Source organism: Hypanus sabinus, chromosome 2 (assembly GCF_030144855.1).
Source record: "Hypanus sabinus isolate sHypSab1 chromosome 2, sHypSab1.hap1, whole genome shotgun sequence".
Taxonomy (NCBI): Eukaryota; Metazoa; Chordata; class Chondrichthyes; order Myliobatiformes; family Dasyatidae; genus Hypanus; species Hypanus sabinus.
In genome coordinates this window covers 106,711,100-106,724,987 of record NC_082707.1, presented here as the reverse complement: position 1 = coordinate 106,724,987, position 13,888 = coordinate 106,711,100, and the positions used below count along the sequence as shown (strand labels likewise).

The window sequence follows — 13,888 nt, the reverse complement described above, 5'->3', positions numbered from 1 at the left end:
CCACCTCTGCCAGCTCTACTCCCGCCTGAGTGATTTCGGCCTCACGATCAACCCGGCCAAATGCCAGTTCGGTCTCAACACCATTGACTTGCTGGACCACAGGATTTACCAAAGACGGGGCAACACCTCTGCCCGCCAAGGTAGACACAATCCGCCACTTTGCCCGGCCCAACACGTTTGAATAAACTAGTCTCGAATCGAATCGTTGTTTCTAGCTCTGTATGTAGTACATCGCTACATTGTATTCTTTGCCAGTCTTCTACACTATCCACAACTCCACCAATCTCGGCATCAGTTGTAAATTTACTTACCCAGCCATCTATATTTTTATCCAGGTCATTCATATACATCACAAACAGTGGAGATCGCGGCACAGATCCCTTCGGAACTCCACAGATTACAGACTTCCAACTCGAATAAATCCACTTCACGATTACCCCATGTCTTCTATGCGCAAGCCAGGTCTGAATCCAAACAGCAAAATTTGATGTGGATCCCATGCATCTTCTGGATTAACCTCCCATGAGGAACTTTGTCAAAGGCCTTACTAAAATCCATGCAGCCAACATCCACTGCCCTACCCTCACTAATCTCTCTCATCACCTTGTCAAAATACTCAATCAAATTGGTTTGATACGACCTGCCACAAACAAAGCTATGCTGGCTCGCCCTAATTAGACCATGGATTTCCAAAATGCTCATTTATCCTATCCCTAAGAATTTTCTCCAGCAATTTCCCTACAACTGACATGAGACTCACTATTGTTCCCTTCTTAAATACAGGTACAGCATTAGCCACTCAGCAGTCCTCTGGGACCTTGCCTGCACCAAGAAAGTACACAAAGATCAAAGTCAAAGTCACAAAGTCAAAGCCCCTGCAACGTCATCTCCTGCCTCCTTCAATAATCTGGGTGAATCCCACCAGCCCTGGGGATTTATTTACCTTAATACTCATCAGGAGGCCCAACACTTCCTCCTGCTTGACCTCCTTGTCCTAACATATTCCTACACTCAGCACTGATCTCCTGGTCCTCCATATACTTTTCCCTGGTAAATACTGAAGCAAAGTACTCATTAAGTACTTCACTCACATTCCCTGCATCCAAGCAAATGTTGCCTTGAGTGGTCACACCCTCTCCCTAGTTACTTTTCATCTTGATGGCTTAGGATTCATCCTACTTGGCAATAAACTTTTCACGGCCCCTCCTGGCATTCCTAGTTCCCTTGTTTAATTCTTTTCTGGCTTCTTTATACTCCTCATGTGGTCTGTTTGATCCTGACTTCCGAAGCTTTACATACTTTTCTTTTCTCTTCTTGATTAAATTCATCATCTCTCATCCAAGGTTCTCTTATCTTTCCATCCTCATCCTAACAGGAACATACCTTTTTTGTACTCAGCAATTAATCTTTAAACACCTCCATGTGTCTGACGTTTTGTGGAGAAAAAGTGTTCCCAATTAACATTTCTTAGTTCCTGCCTAATACCCTAGTAATTTTCCCTATTCCAAGGACCAATATCCTTATCTACAGCTATCCTGAAAGTTGGGGTCACTGTTCCCTAATTGTTCTCCCATTGAAGGGTCAGTCACTTGGCCAGTCTCATTGTTCAAATATCAGGTCCAGTATAGCGCCTCCTCTGTTTGGACAGTCTATACGTGGATTTAAGAAACCTTCCTGGATACACTTAACAAATTCTGCCCCATCCCTTACACTAAGAAGGTTCAAGTTCATATCAGGGAAGTTGAAATCGCCCATGACAACTCCATATTTTCACACATTTCCTTAATCTGATTATGTATCAGGGGCTCTGACAGAAATATCTCAAATGTCATTAGAAACGGGGATTGTGTCGGAGGATTGGCGTATTGCTCATGTGGTTCCATTGTTTAAAAAGGGTTCTAAGAGTAAACCTAGCAATTATCAGCCTGTAAGTTTGACGTCAGTGGTGGGTAAATTAATGGAAAGTATTCTTAGAGATGGTATATATAATTATCTGGATAGACAGGGTCTGATTAGGAACAGTCCACATGGATTTGTGCGTGGAAGGTCATGTTTGACAAATCTTATTGAATTTTTTGAAGAGGTTACGAGGAAAGTTGACGAGGGTAAAGCAGTGGATGTTTTCTATATGGACTTCAGTAAGGCCTTTGACAAGGTTCCGCACGGAAGGTTAGTTAGGAAGGTTCAATCGTTAGGTGTTAATATTGAAGTAGTAAAATGGATTCAACAATGGCTGGATGGGAGATGCCAGAGAGTAGTGGTGGATAACTGTTTGTCAGCTTGGAGGCCGGTGACTAGTGGTGTGCCTCAGGGATCTGTACTGTGTCCAATGTTGTTTGTCATATACCTTAATGATCTGGATGATGGGGTGGTAAATTGGATTAGTAAGTATGCAGATGATACTAAGGTAGGTGACGTTGTGGATAATAGAGTAGGTTTTCAAAGCTTGCAGAGAGATTTAGGCCACTTAGAAGAGTGGGCTGAAAGATGGCAGAGGGAGTTTAATGCTGATAAATGTGAGGTGCTACATTTTGGTAGGAATAATCAAAATAGGACACACATGGTAAATGGTAGGGCATTAAGGAATGCAGAAGAACAGTGATCTAGGAATAATGGTGCATAGTTCCCTGAAGGTGGAATCTCATGTGGATAGGGTGGTGAAGAAAGCTTTTTGTATGCTGGCCTTTATAAATCAGAGCATTGAGTATAGGAGTTGAGATGTAATGTTAGAATTGTACATTGGTGAGGCCAAATTTGGATTATTGTGTACAGTTCTGGTCACTGAATTATAGGAAAGATGTCAACAAAATAGAGAGAGTACAGAGGAGATTTACTAGAATGTTAGCTGGGTTTCAGCACCTAAGTTACAGGGAAAGGTTGAACAAGTTAGGTCTTTATTCTTTGGAGTGTAGAAGATTGAGGGGGGACTTGATAGAGGTATTTAGAATTATGAGGGGGATAGATAGAGTTGACGTGGATAGGCTTTTTCCATTGAGGGTCGGGGAGATTCAAACAAGAGGACATGAGTTGAGAGTTGGGGGCAAAAGTTTAGGGGTAACATGAGGGAAAACTTCTTTACTCAGAGAATGGTAGCTGTGTGGAACAAGCTTCCAGTAGAAGTGGTAGAGGCAGGTTCAATATTGTCATTTAAAAAAAAATTGGACAGGTATATGGACAGGAAAGGAATGGAGGGTTATGGGCTGAGTGCAGGTAGGTGGGACTATGTGAGAGTAAGCGTTCAGCACGGATTAGAAGGGCAGAGATGGCCTGTTTCCATGCTATAATTGTTAAATGGTTATATCTGTTCCTCAATGTCTGCAGTACAATCCCATCAGTGTGATTGCACCCTTTCTGTTCCTGAATTCTACTCATATTGTGACCCGTCCATTAGACCTTCTCTGAGTGCAGCTGTGATATTGTCCCTGATTAGTAGTGCAATTCCACCCCCACTTTTACCTCCTCCTGTTTCTTTTCTAAAACTTTGAAAACATGATACATTAATCAAATTATCAGAGGCACAGATCAGATTAATATACACAGGATTGCTCTGGGGTTGGGGAATCAAGAGCTAGAGGGCATAGGTTTAAGGTGAGAGGAGAGATATTTAATAGGAATCTGAGGGCTATACTTTCACCCAAATGAAGATCTGTACATGAAATAATCTGTCAAAGGATGTGGTTGAGGTAGATACATTAACAACATTTAAAAGGTACTTGGACAGGTACAAAGGATAGGAAAGGTTTAGAGATATGTGGGTGAAACACAGAAAATTGAAACTAGCTTCAAGGGGAACTTTGGTTGCCATGTTACCATGGACCAGTTGGGGCAGACGGGCCTGTTTCTGTGCAGTGTGACTTTATGGAATCTGTTTTCAAGTAACTCATCCCTGATAATTTTTGGTGTAAACATTATGCACAACTCTACTTACTTTTATCAACAATGCGTACCACCTAACAGAATCAATATAAATTAAAACTCCAATTTACATTGTTAGAATTCACAACATTCTGAATGTAGCAATTTGTTTTGTTTCTCAGAATGGAAATGCTTTATAATGATAAAAATGCAAAAACCAGCATACCGGAGGCAGATGTTGGTCACCATGAAGTGAACAGAGAGACTGCACTGACACACTGTCAGGAAAATCCACTTCATTCTCATCTTCAGACAATGTGCAAGATGTGATCCCATGCAGAGAGTCAGATGGCGAAACAACACATGAGTTCCATTGATGAACATTGCAATGGTCAATCTCACCAGCTTGGCCTTGACCTTCTGTTAAATTACTGCAGTCAGGCTTGGACAGTGGATGTTGACTCTGTTTAGGCAGCTTGTAATCTTTGGCATTTGTAGTCATCTCCCTGAGTTGCATCTGAAGCTGTTGCAACTCCTCCTCATGTTCAAGCTGGAGCTCTTCCACTCTCCTGAAAATAATCAGAGTTTTCTAGGTTGTATTATCAAATACAGGGCAGGATTATACTTTCAGTGGCTACTTTTTTAAGGTACACCTGCTTGTTAATGTGAATATCTAATAAACTAATCATTTGGTAGAAACTCAATGCATAAAACCATGCAGGCGTAGTCAAGAGGTTCAATTGCTGTGCAGACAAAACATTAGAATGGGGAAGAAATGTGACCTAAATGACTTTGACTGTGGAATGATTGCTGGTGTCAGACGGTGTGGATTGAGTCTGCTTGGATATTCACGCACAATAGTCTCTGGAACTTACAGAAAATAGGGTGAAAAACAATAAAAACACCCATTGAGTAGCAATTCTGTGGATGAAAACACCTTGCTGATCCTCAACAATGGCAATGCCATTCAAGTCAGTGCTGAGGCTGATACACTTGCATGTACTCTCCTCCAACTGAGAGTGGCTTTATTGTGGCAGAAGAGGAGGCCATGGACAGACATATTGAAACAGAAATGGGGACCGGAATAAAAATGCTTGGGCACCAGGAAATTCTGATACCATTGTCGCCAAGCTCTGACCAGCGACCAATCCGTGTTTGGCATTGATTAGCAACAGCAAATTAAAGGAAAGCACAGCAGCCACAGTCTTAGTGGACAGAGTCAAAGAGTGGTGATCTTAAGGCTCTAATCTCTCTGAGGCTTTAGCAAAGAGATATTTCAGTCAGAGAATTCAAAGGAAAGCTCTTGGTATTGCTTTTTTCTCTTCCCTACTTTATATCAATAGAGATGTCAGGCCAAATAGTTGAATGCTCCACTCACGGGACGTGGGAAAGCAGGGAGAATTCCAGTGTCCCTGACAACAATAACTGCAAGAAGTGCATCCAGCTGCAACTTTTAACAATCTGGACCTGGAACTGGATAAACTCCAGATCATTTGGAGGGCTGAAGTGGTGATTGATAGGACAGTTAGTGAGGTAGTTACACCCAAGGTGCACGACACAGGAAACTGGGTAACAGTTAAGAAAGGAAAAGGGATCCAGTGCAGAGTACCCCTGTGGCCATCCCCCTCAACAACAGGTAAATCACGTTGGATACTGTAGGCGGGGGGGGGGGGTTGGCGGGGAGGAGGGGTGTGATTGACCTAACAGAGTCACAGTGGTTCTGTGACTTCGAGGGGAAGGATGAAGAAAAGGCATGCTGTGGAGATAGGGGATCCATTAGTTTGGGGAATGGACAGGAGGTTCTGTGGGTGAGAACGAGATTCCTGGATGGTACATTGCGTCCCAGGTGCCAGGGTCCATGACATCTTGAATTGAGTCCTCACCATTCTTAAGTGGGATAGTGAACAGCCAGAGGTCATGGTCCATGCAGGTACAATGACATGGGTAGGACCAGTGACAAGGTTCTGCATAGGGAGTTAGGTGCTAAATTAAAGGGCAGGATCTCCAGAGTTGTGAACTCAGGATTGCTACCTGTGCCACATGCTTGTGAGGCCAGAATTAGGACGATTGTACAGTTTAATACGTGGCTCAGAAGTTGATGTAGGAGACATAAGGGCAGGCATAAAACGTCTGAATTATTGGGCTCTTTTCCAGTGAAGGTGAGACCTATACAGAAGGGACGACTGGCACCTGAACTGAAGGGGGACTAATATCCTAGTGGGAAGGGTTGTTAATGCTGCACAGTGGGATTTAAACTAGAGTTGCAAGGGGATGGGAACCAGAGTGCCAGAACATTTAGTGGAGAAGCTGTGGAGGCAGATTTTGGTAAGACCTCAGACAAAGTCAGGGATCACCAGGTTGAGCATGGTGCAACTAGTCTCCTGAGCTGTGTATATTTCAAAACAAGTAGTACCATAGTTAAGGCAGATTAGCTCACGACATGGATCAACATCTGGAATTACAACGTTGTCACCATTAGTGAGACTTGGTAGCAGGAAGGCAGGGCTGGCAGCTCAATGCTCTGGAGATTTGTTGCTTTTGGACATGACAGAGCAGGAGGAATTAAAGGAGGAGGGATGGCGTTCCTAGTGAAGGAAGATGTCACGGCAGTGCTCCATCAGAACTCATCTAGTGAGGCGTTACGGGTAGAACTGAGGACTGAAAGGAATGACCATGTTAATGGTGCTCTATTATAGACCACCAAACAGTCCTAACAATTTAGAGGAATAAACTTCTAAAGAGATCGCAGACTGAAGGAAGAAACATAAGGTTGTTATAGTAGGTGATTTTAACTTTCCACACATTAACCAGGAATCGCATACTGTAAAAGGACTAGATGTGATAGAGTTTGTCAAAAGTATTCAGGAAAGTCTTCTTCATCAGTATGTATAAGTCCCAAAGTGTGTGATACTGGATCCGCTATCAGGGAGTAAGTCAGGGCAGGTGACAGAAGTTTGTGTAGGGTAACTCTTTGCATCCAGTGACCACAATGCCATTAATTTCAGTGTAACTGTGGAAAAAGATAGGTCTGGTCTGCAGGTTGAGATTCTAAATTGGAGAATGGTGAATTTAGATGATATCAGAAAGGATCTGGCAAGTGTGGATTAGGACAGGCTGTTTTCTGGCAAATATGTACTTGATAAGAGGAAAGCCTTCAAAAACTAAACTTTGAGAGTACAAAGCTTGTATGTGCCTATAAGAAATAAATGTAAAGATAACAAGAGTAGGGAACCTTGGTTTTCAAGAGATACTGAAACCCTGGTTAAGAGAAAAAAGGAGGTGCATAGCAGGTATAGGCAAGAAAGAACAAATGAGGTGCTCATAGAGTACAAGAAATGCAAGGGAACACTTAAGAAATCAGGAAAGCTGAAAGAAGGCGTGAAATTGCTCTAACAGACAAGGTGAAGGAGAATCACAAGGGATTCTACAGATATGTTAAGAGCAAAAGGATTGCAAAGGGCAAAATTGGTCGTCTAGAAGACCAGAATGGTAATCCATGTGGGAAGCCAAAACAGATAAGGAAGATCTTAAATGAACTTACTTGGAAGATGAATACAGAGTCAATAGAAGTGAGACAAAGCAGCATCATTGTACTGGCCCTGTACAAATTACAGAGAAGGAGGAGGTGTTTGCTACCTTGAGGCAAGTCAGGGTGAATAAATCCCCAGGGCATGACAAGGTGTAGCCTAAGACATTACGAGAGGCAAGTGCAGAAATTGCCGGACCCTAGCAAAGATATTTAAAACATCCTTAACGAAAGGAATGTTACCAGAGGATTGGAGGATAGCCAATGTTGTTCCACAATTTAAAAAAGGCTAGGAAATTATATGTCTGACAACAGTTGTGAAAAAGTAATCGGGAGGTTTATTAATAGACTGGACATACAGTATTAGTACTTGGATAGGCATCCACTGAATAAGGATAGTCAGCATGGCTTTGTGCATGGTAGATCACATCCAAACAAAATTGTTGAGTTTTTCGAGGAAGTTATCAGGAAAGTGGATGAAGGCATGGCAGTGGATGTTGTCTACATGGACTTTAAGAAAGCATTTGACAAGGTTCTGCATGGGAGGCCTGTCAAGAAGGTTCAGTCACCAGGCTTTCAAGATGAGGTAGTAAATTGAATTAGACATTGGCTTTGTGGGAAAAACCAAAGAATGGTAGTAGAGGGTTGCCTCTGACTAGTCGTGTGCCACAGGGATAGGTGCTGGATCCTTTGCTGTTTGTCATCTGTATCAGTGATTTGGATGATAGAACTGGATCAGTTAATTTGCAGATGACACCAAGATTGGGGGTGTAGTGGATAGTGAAGAAAGCTAAGATGGTTTGCAGAGGGATTAGCATCTGCTGGAAAAATGGGCTGAAAATGCAGAGAATGTGAGGTTTTGCACATTGATAGGACCAACTAGAGGAAGTCTTACACTACTTACTTCAGTAGGGCACTGAAGAGTGTGATAGAACAAAGGGATCTGAGAATACAGGTCCATAATTCATTGAAAGTAGCACCACAAGTAGTTAGGGTCATAAAGAAGGCTTTTGGCACATAGGCCTTCATAAATTGATGTGCAATACCCTGGTTATGAATCTTACTGCTCTGCTATGGGGTAGTTTAGCAGCTTTCTGTAAAAGCAGTGTGCCATGCTGAAATCTGTGTTTTGGCTTCAACTAAAGATAAGGACACATTGTCCAACTTAGGAATGTGAGTCAGCCAATCAGATTAGTGGGATCTGACAGCAGCTTCTAGACAGCTGTGGGGAAGAGTTTTCTGAAGTACAGTCGTCTGGTTTGGGAGATTTTGGTGGGAGTTGCAGGGAAGGGAAGATGCCACAGAATGTTGCTGGAAGACATCCCTGTTGCACAAAGTATTTTGTGCAGATGAATGGCTCCAAGAAGCAAGGGCCAATGCTCTCGAGAGCCCGTTTGAGATGAATTTCGAGCTAAGTTCAGAATGTGGTGTGTGCTTTCACGCAGATTGTGGGTCTAGTGCGTGAGGAAAGACAACTCCAGGATGAGCCTCAACTTCATGTGCTCATTGAACTGGTTTAACTGTAATTGATCCTTTTATTTTTTAATCTCCTCTTTCCTAGTAACTATTCGATAAAGATGAAGTTTGTAAATATACTTTCTATGAATTTTATGCAGTGTACGATCTGTTATTTCTTGCCAACCAATTGTGTATGGGCAGTATTTACACAGTATTCACTTAAATTGAGGTTTCTTTAATTGGAACACCCCAACTTTTCTGTTTGGTTGAACCCAAAATCATACCGAACCTAGACAAGCATTGCTTGTGAAAGGTGGTCTTCTCACCACTGAATCATGTAGCAGTTAGCAGAGCTCACTAGCAAGCCAAGTTTGCAGATGAGCCCATATGTACTGAGCACAGAAAATGGGATGGTATGTTGAAGTTGTATAAGCCATTGGCGAGGCTTAATTGGAGTACTGTGTGCAAATTTGGAAACAGCTTTATTTCCATTTTTAGTATCTTTATTTTTCCTTTTCAGGGTTTTTTGAAGACCCTGACATGGAGATACACGCTGACTACGGTTCTTTGCGGGGATGGGACCTGCTCTCGGGGTTTCATAACCAGCCGTTGTTGTTCGGCACGCTAAGGGCTCGGCTTTGGAGGCCTTGGATCTCAGAGCTCTGGAGATGAGTGGATCGAAGGAGACCCGTGTGTCATCAGGAGAGTTGAAATATCTACGGCTGTATACCACAGAGCTAAAAAAAAAGCAATGTAATGGATTTTTAACATCGTAAACCAGCGAGTTGTTTATGTCTCCCTGCTCGCTGTGAAAACGGAGACAGCTCTTTTTCCCTTATTAGGGAGAAACAGAGAGCCTGTGGTATGTTGAATACTGGGTGAAATATTAAGTCTTTGGGGTAACTGCAAGTCTGTGTCTTTGCTGTTGCTTTGCCCACACTTGAGTGCTCGGTGGAGGGTGCTGATGCCTTTTTTTGCTGGTGGGGGGGAGGGGGGATTGTTGCTTGCCTGGGAGGGAGGGAAGCTGGGGGGTGGGACTTTGGGGTTCTAACATTTACTGTCGTTCATTCTTTGGGGCACTCCTCTGTTTTTGTGGATGGTTGCAAAGAAAAAGCATTTCAGGATGTATATTGTATATATTTCTCTGACATTAAATGTACCTTTGAAATCCTTTGAGTTTTGGTCACCTACCAACAAGAAAGACATAAACAAGGTTGAAAGAGTGCAGAAAAAATTTACAAGGATGTTGCCGGATCTGGAGGACATGAATTACAAAGAAAGAGATAATAGGCTGGGACTATATTCTTCAGAACGTAGAAGATTGAGGGGAGATTTGAAAGTGGTATTTGCTATTATGTGGGGTATGTACAGTCGGCCCTCCTTATCTGCGGGGGATTGGTCCTGAGACCCCCGTGGATGCTCAAGTCCCTTATTTAACCTGAATCAGTGCAGCGGTCTTTAGGACCCAGCGGAACCCCAAACTTTATTTAACATGTTCAGTGCAGTGGACATTAGGACCTGGCGTAGCTCTGAATCCACAGTTCTTCTGTTCATGAAAATAATCACGATCACGATTGAAAATAAGGTGTAAGTAATAAAGCCATCGGAAAGAGGTGAAACGCTATCGGTCATTGGAAAAGCGTTAGGCTACAGTCGGTCAACGATCGGAACAATTTTAATGGAGCATGTGAAAGGCCCTGCCCCAATGAAAGCTACAACTATTACTAAGCAACGCAGTGGTTTAATTATTGAAATATGTATGTTTCTTAAGTATTTTATATGCATAGAAGGGTAAAATATGTACTATATACTAAGAAAAACATTTGATTAACTGACGCTAAATAATACCGGATGTACCTGTTCCGACCTCAAATCCGACTTAAAGACGGACTCAGGAATGGAACTCATTCATAACCCGGGGACTGCCCGTACTTTTAAGTCATTTCTAGATTACTTATAATACCTAATACAATGTAAATGCTATGTAAATAGTTGTTATACTGTATTGTTTAGGGAATAATGACAAGAACAAATAGTCTGTACATGCTCAAACAACAAATGCTGGAGAGAGAACTTCCGGGTTTTCCTGATCTGCAGTTGGTTGAATCCGGGGATAAGGAGGGCCGACTGTATAAGGTAAATGGAAGCAAGCTTTTTCCATTGAGGTTAGGTGGGGCAACTAGAGGTTCGGGTTAAGCGCGAAAGGTGAAAGTTTAGGGGAATATTTCTTCAGTCAGAGGGTCATGAAAGTATGGAATGAGCTGCCAGTGCACGTGAGCACAATTTCAACGTTTAGGCAAAGTTTGGATAGGTACACGTGTGGAAGGGGCAAGGAGAGCAATGGTCCCAGAGCAGGTTGATTGGAGTAGGCAGTTTAAATTATTTCTGTGCTGTACTCCTCTATGATTCTATGACTCAGCTTTGGCTCCATCAATCCCGGCTGCTCCTCCCATGCAACCTTCCCTGAACACCCCAACCATCCTCTCTCATCTGATGCCACCAACCCTCTTCCCCCCTCTGATCTCTGCTGTGCCTTCACTATTCCCACCAATGTTCCCTCTCTGAGGTGGGTCGCTGTCCTCAGCAATGCCTTACCTTTGAACTCCTTCGCCCGTACCTCAGTGAGTTCTGGGGCCAAGATACTAAGTTTTCCTTCCATCGCCTCTATCTTCGAGCCCACTTAGTTGGCAAGGGTTCCCCACCCCGCACCTTTAACTCCTTCCCCCATTCTCCAACCCACCTCTTCTTCTTGGACACCCTGCTCTGTTATAAGACCATAAGAATGAGGCGATTTGGCCCATCGAGTCTGCTCTGCCATTCCATCATGGCTGATTTATTATACCTCTTAACCGTGTCCTCCTGCCTCAGTCCAAGACCTTTGACACCCTGACTAATCAAGAACCTATCAACCATCGTTTTAAATATACTGAATCACTTGGCCTCCAGAGCCATTTGTGACAATGATTTGCACAGATTCGCTTCACTTTGGTTAAGGAAATTCCTCCCCATCTCTGTTCTAAATGAATGTCTCTCCATTCTGAGGCTGTGTATGGTCACACTCAGACTGCATGACCACACAGTCTCGACACCATGTTCCACTTGACTTCGCTGGATCTTTTCACCACTAACTGCTGACGAGTCTTCAGCACTCCTTTCCTATTCAAACCTTACCTCCTTCGAACACATTCCCCTCCAGCCTCTTTGATGCAATCCCAATCTCAGCATCAAATTTGCAGAAAAAAGTGGTGGCATTGTAGTCTGGTGGACTGACCACTAGCTTACTGAGGGGCAGGCAGCAAACTCTCAGACACCTTCTCTTATTTGCCCCTTGAAAAGGACCCCACTCAGGACCATTAGAACATTGTCTCTGACATCATCACAAATATCAGCTAATGAGGACATCGCCCATCCACTGCCACCAGTCTTATAGTTTCATTTCTACCTCCTACACAAGATCTAAAGGCCTGACTGTTTGGGTACAACCACTGCTTCTGCCTGCACTTGCCACACTAAACTCATGTCTGGATACCTTGACTCCATTTTATCCCCCTTTATTCAATCCCTTCTGACTTATATCCATGACATTTCACATGCTCTCCTCACAATCTGCAAGTGCCCTCGCCTTGATCGTCTCACTTTCACCTTGCATGTCCAGTTCCTTAACACTTCTACCCCCATCAAGAATAGCAACCTGTGGAAGCAAGCTTTTACATATACTTAAGGCAGAGGTTGATAGATTCTTGATTGGTCAGGGAATGAAGGGATACTTGGAGAAGGCTGGAGATTGTAGCTAAGAGGAAAAATGGATCAGCCATAATGAAATGGCAGACTCAATGAGCCAAATGACCTAACTCTACTCATATATCTTATGGTACGGTAATGGTTAGGACACACCAGGGAAATTTTTCCATTAACAGGTCAATGGAACAGGTTTCTTGGCTCGACAGCAAGTTCTGGAATACAATTTTTCAACTGCTGTCTGCCATGTAATTCTCATCCTATTTAGTGCTCGTATATTTCAATGCTACAATTTAACCAGTTTGGTGTTACTTTTTATTGCTATGTGTGGTAATGTTTCTACTGTGCCCCGGTTTGAAATTAACAACAATGTGAGGAGTGCAAGAATCCTGGCCATAGAGGATGAACACTGAGCACACATGATGTACAGCGCACGCTGCAGAGGGTCAATTCACGAAAAGCTGCAGGCCCAGATGGAGTTCCAGAATGGGTATATAAGACTGCTGTGAACAACTGGCTGATGTATTTACGCGAATTTTCAATCTGCCTCTATCTCAGGCAACGGTCCCCAAGTGCCTGAAGTCAGCCATCATGGTGCCTGTCCCTAAGAAACAAATATCAACAATTTGAATGACTATCGTCCGGTTGCCCTCAGACCAATAATAATGAAGTGCTTTGAGAGATTGGTCCTCTCCCACATCAAAGTCACTATTCTTTCTACACTGGACTCATACGAGTTTGCCTGTAAAGCAAACAGGTCCGCAGAGGATGCCATCTCATTAGCTCTTCACACTGTCCTGACACATCTGGAAGGAAAGGGCAGATACGTGAGGATGTTGTTTGTTGATTATAGCTTTGCTTTTAATACTGTCATTCCCAGCAAGCTCATCTCCAAACTCCACCAGCTAGGCCTCAGCTCATCACTCTGCAACTGGGTGCTGAATTTCTTGTCAGAGCTTTCACAGGCAGTGAGACTGAGCCCTCACTTGTCCTCCACTACTATCCTGAACACTGGTACACCACAAGGTTGTGTATTAAGTCCCATACTCTACTCCCTCTTCAATTCCGACTGTGTACCTGCATTTGACACCAATACCATCGTCAAATTCGCAGACGACACAACAGTGATTGGGTTGATCTCCAACAGAGATGAATCAGCATACAGAGTGTAAGTACAGAACTTACTGAGCTCAGAGAACAACCTGTCTCTTAATACAGCAAAGACTAAGGAGCTAATTATCAACTTTGGAAAGTCACAGGACGACGAGTATGCTCTAGTCTACATTAACGGAGACATAGTGGAGAGAGTAT

At 43.1% G+C, this 13,888-nt stretch overlaps 1 protein-coding gene across 11 annotated transcripts in view; it reads right to left on the bottom strand.

The window, feature by feature from the left end:
* The window catches only part of LOC132381790 (centrosomal protein of 63 kDa-like), a 156,306-nt gene that overhangs the window by 13,413 nt on the left and 129,005 nt on the right, over nucleotides 1–13,888 (bottom strand). For all 11 annotated transcript variants that reach the window (XM_059951400.1, XM_059951427.1, XM_059951369.1 and 8 more), the window contains one exon: nucleotides 4,082–4,424. In XM_059951400.1, the coding sequence (XP_059807383.1) occupies nucleotides 4,082–4,424 (343 nt within the window). The remainder of the gene's footprint in view (nucleotides 1–4,081; nucleotides 4,425–13,888) is intronic.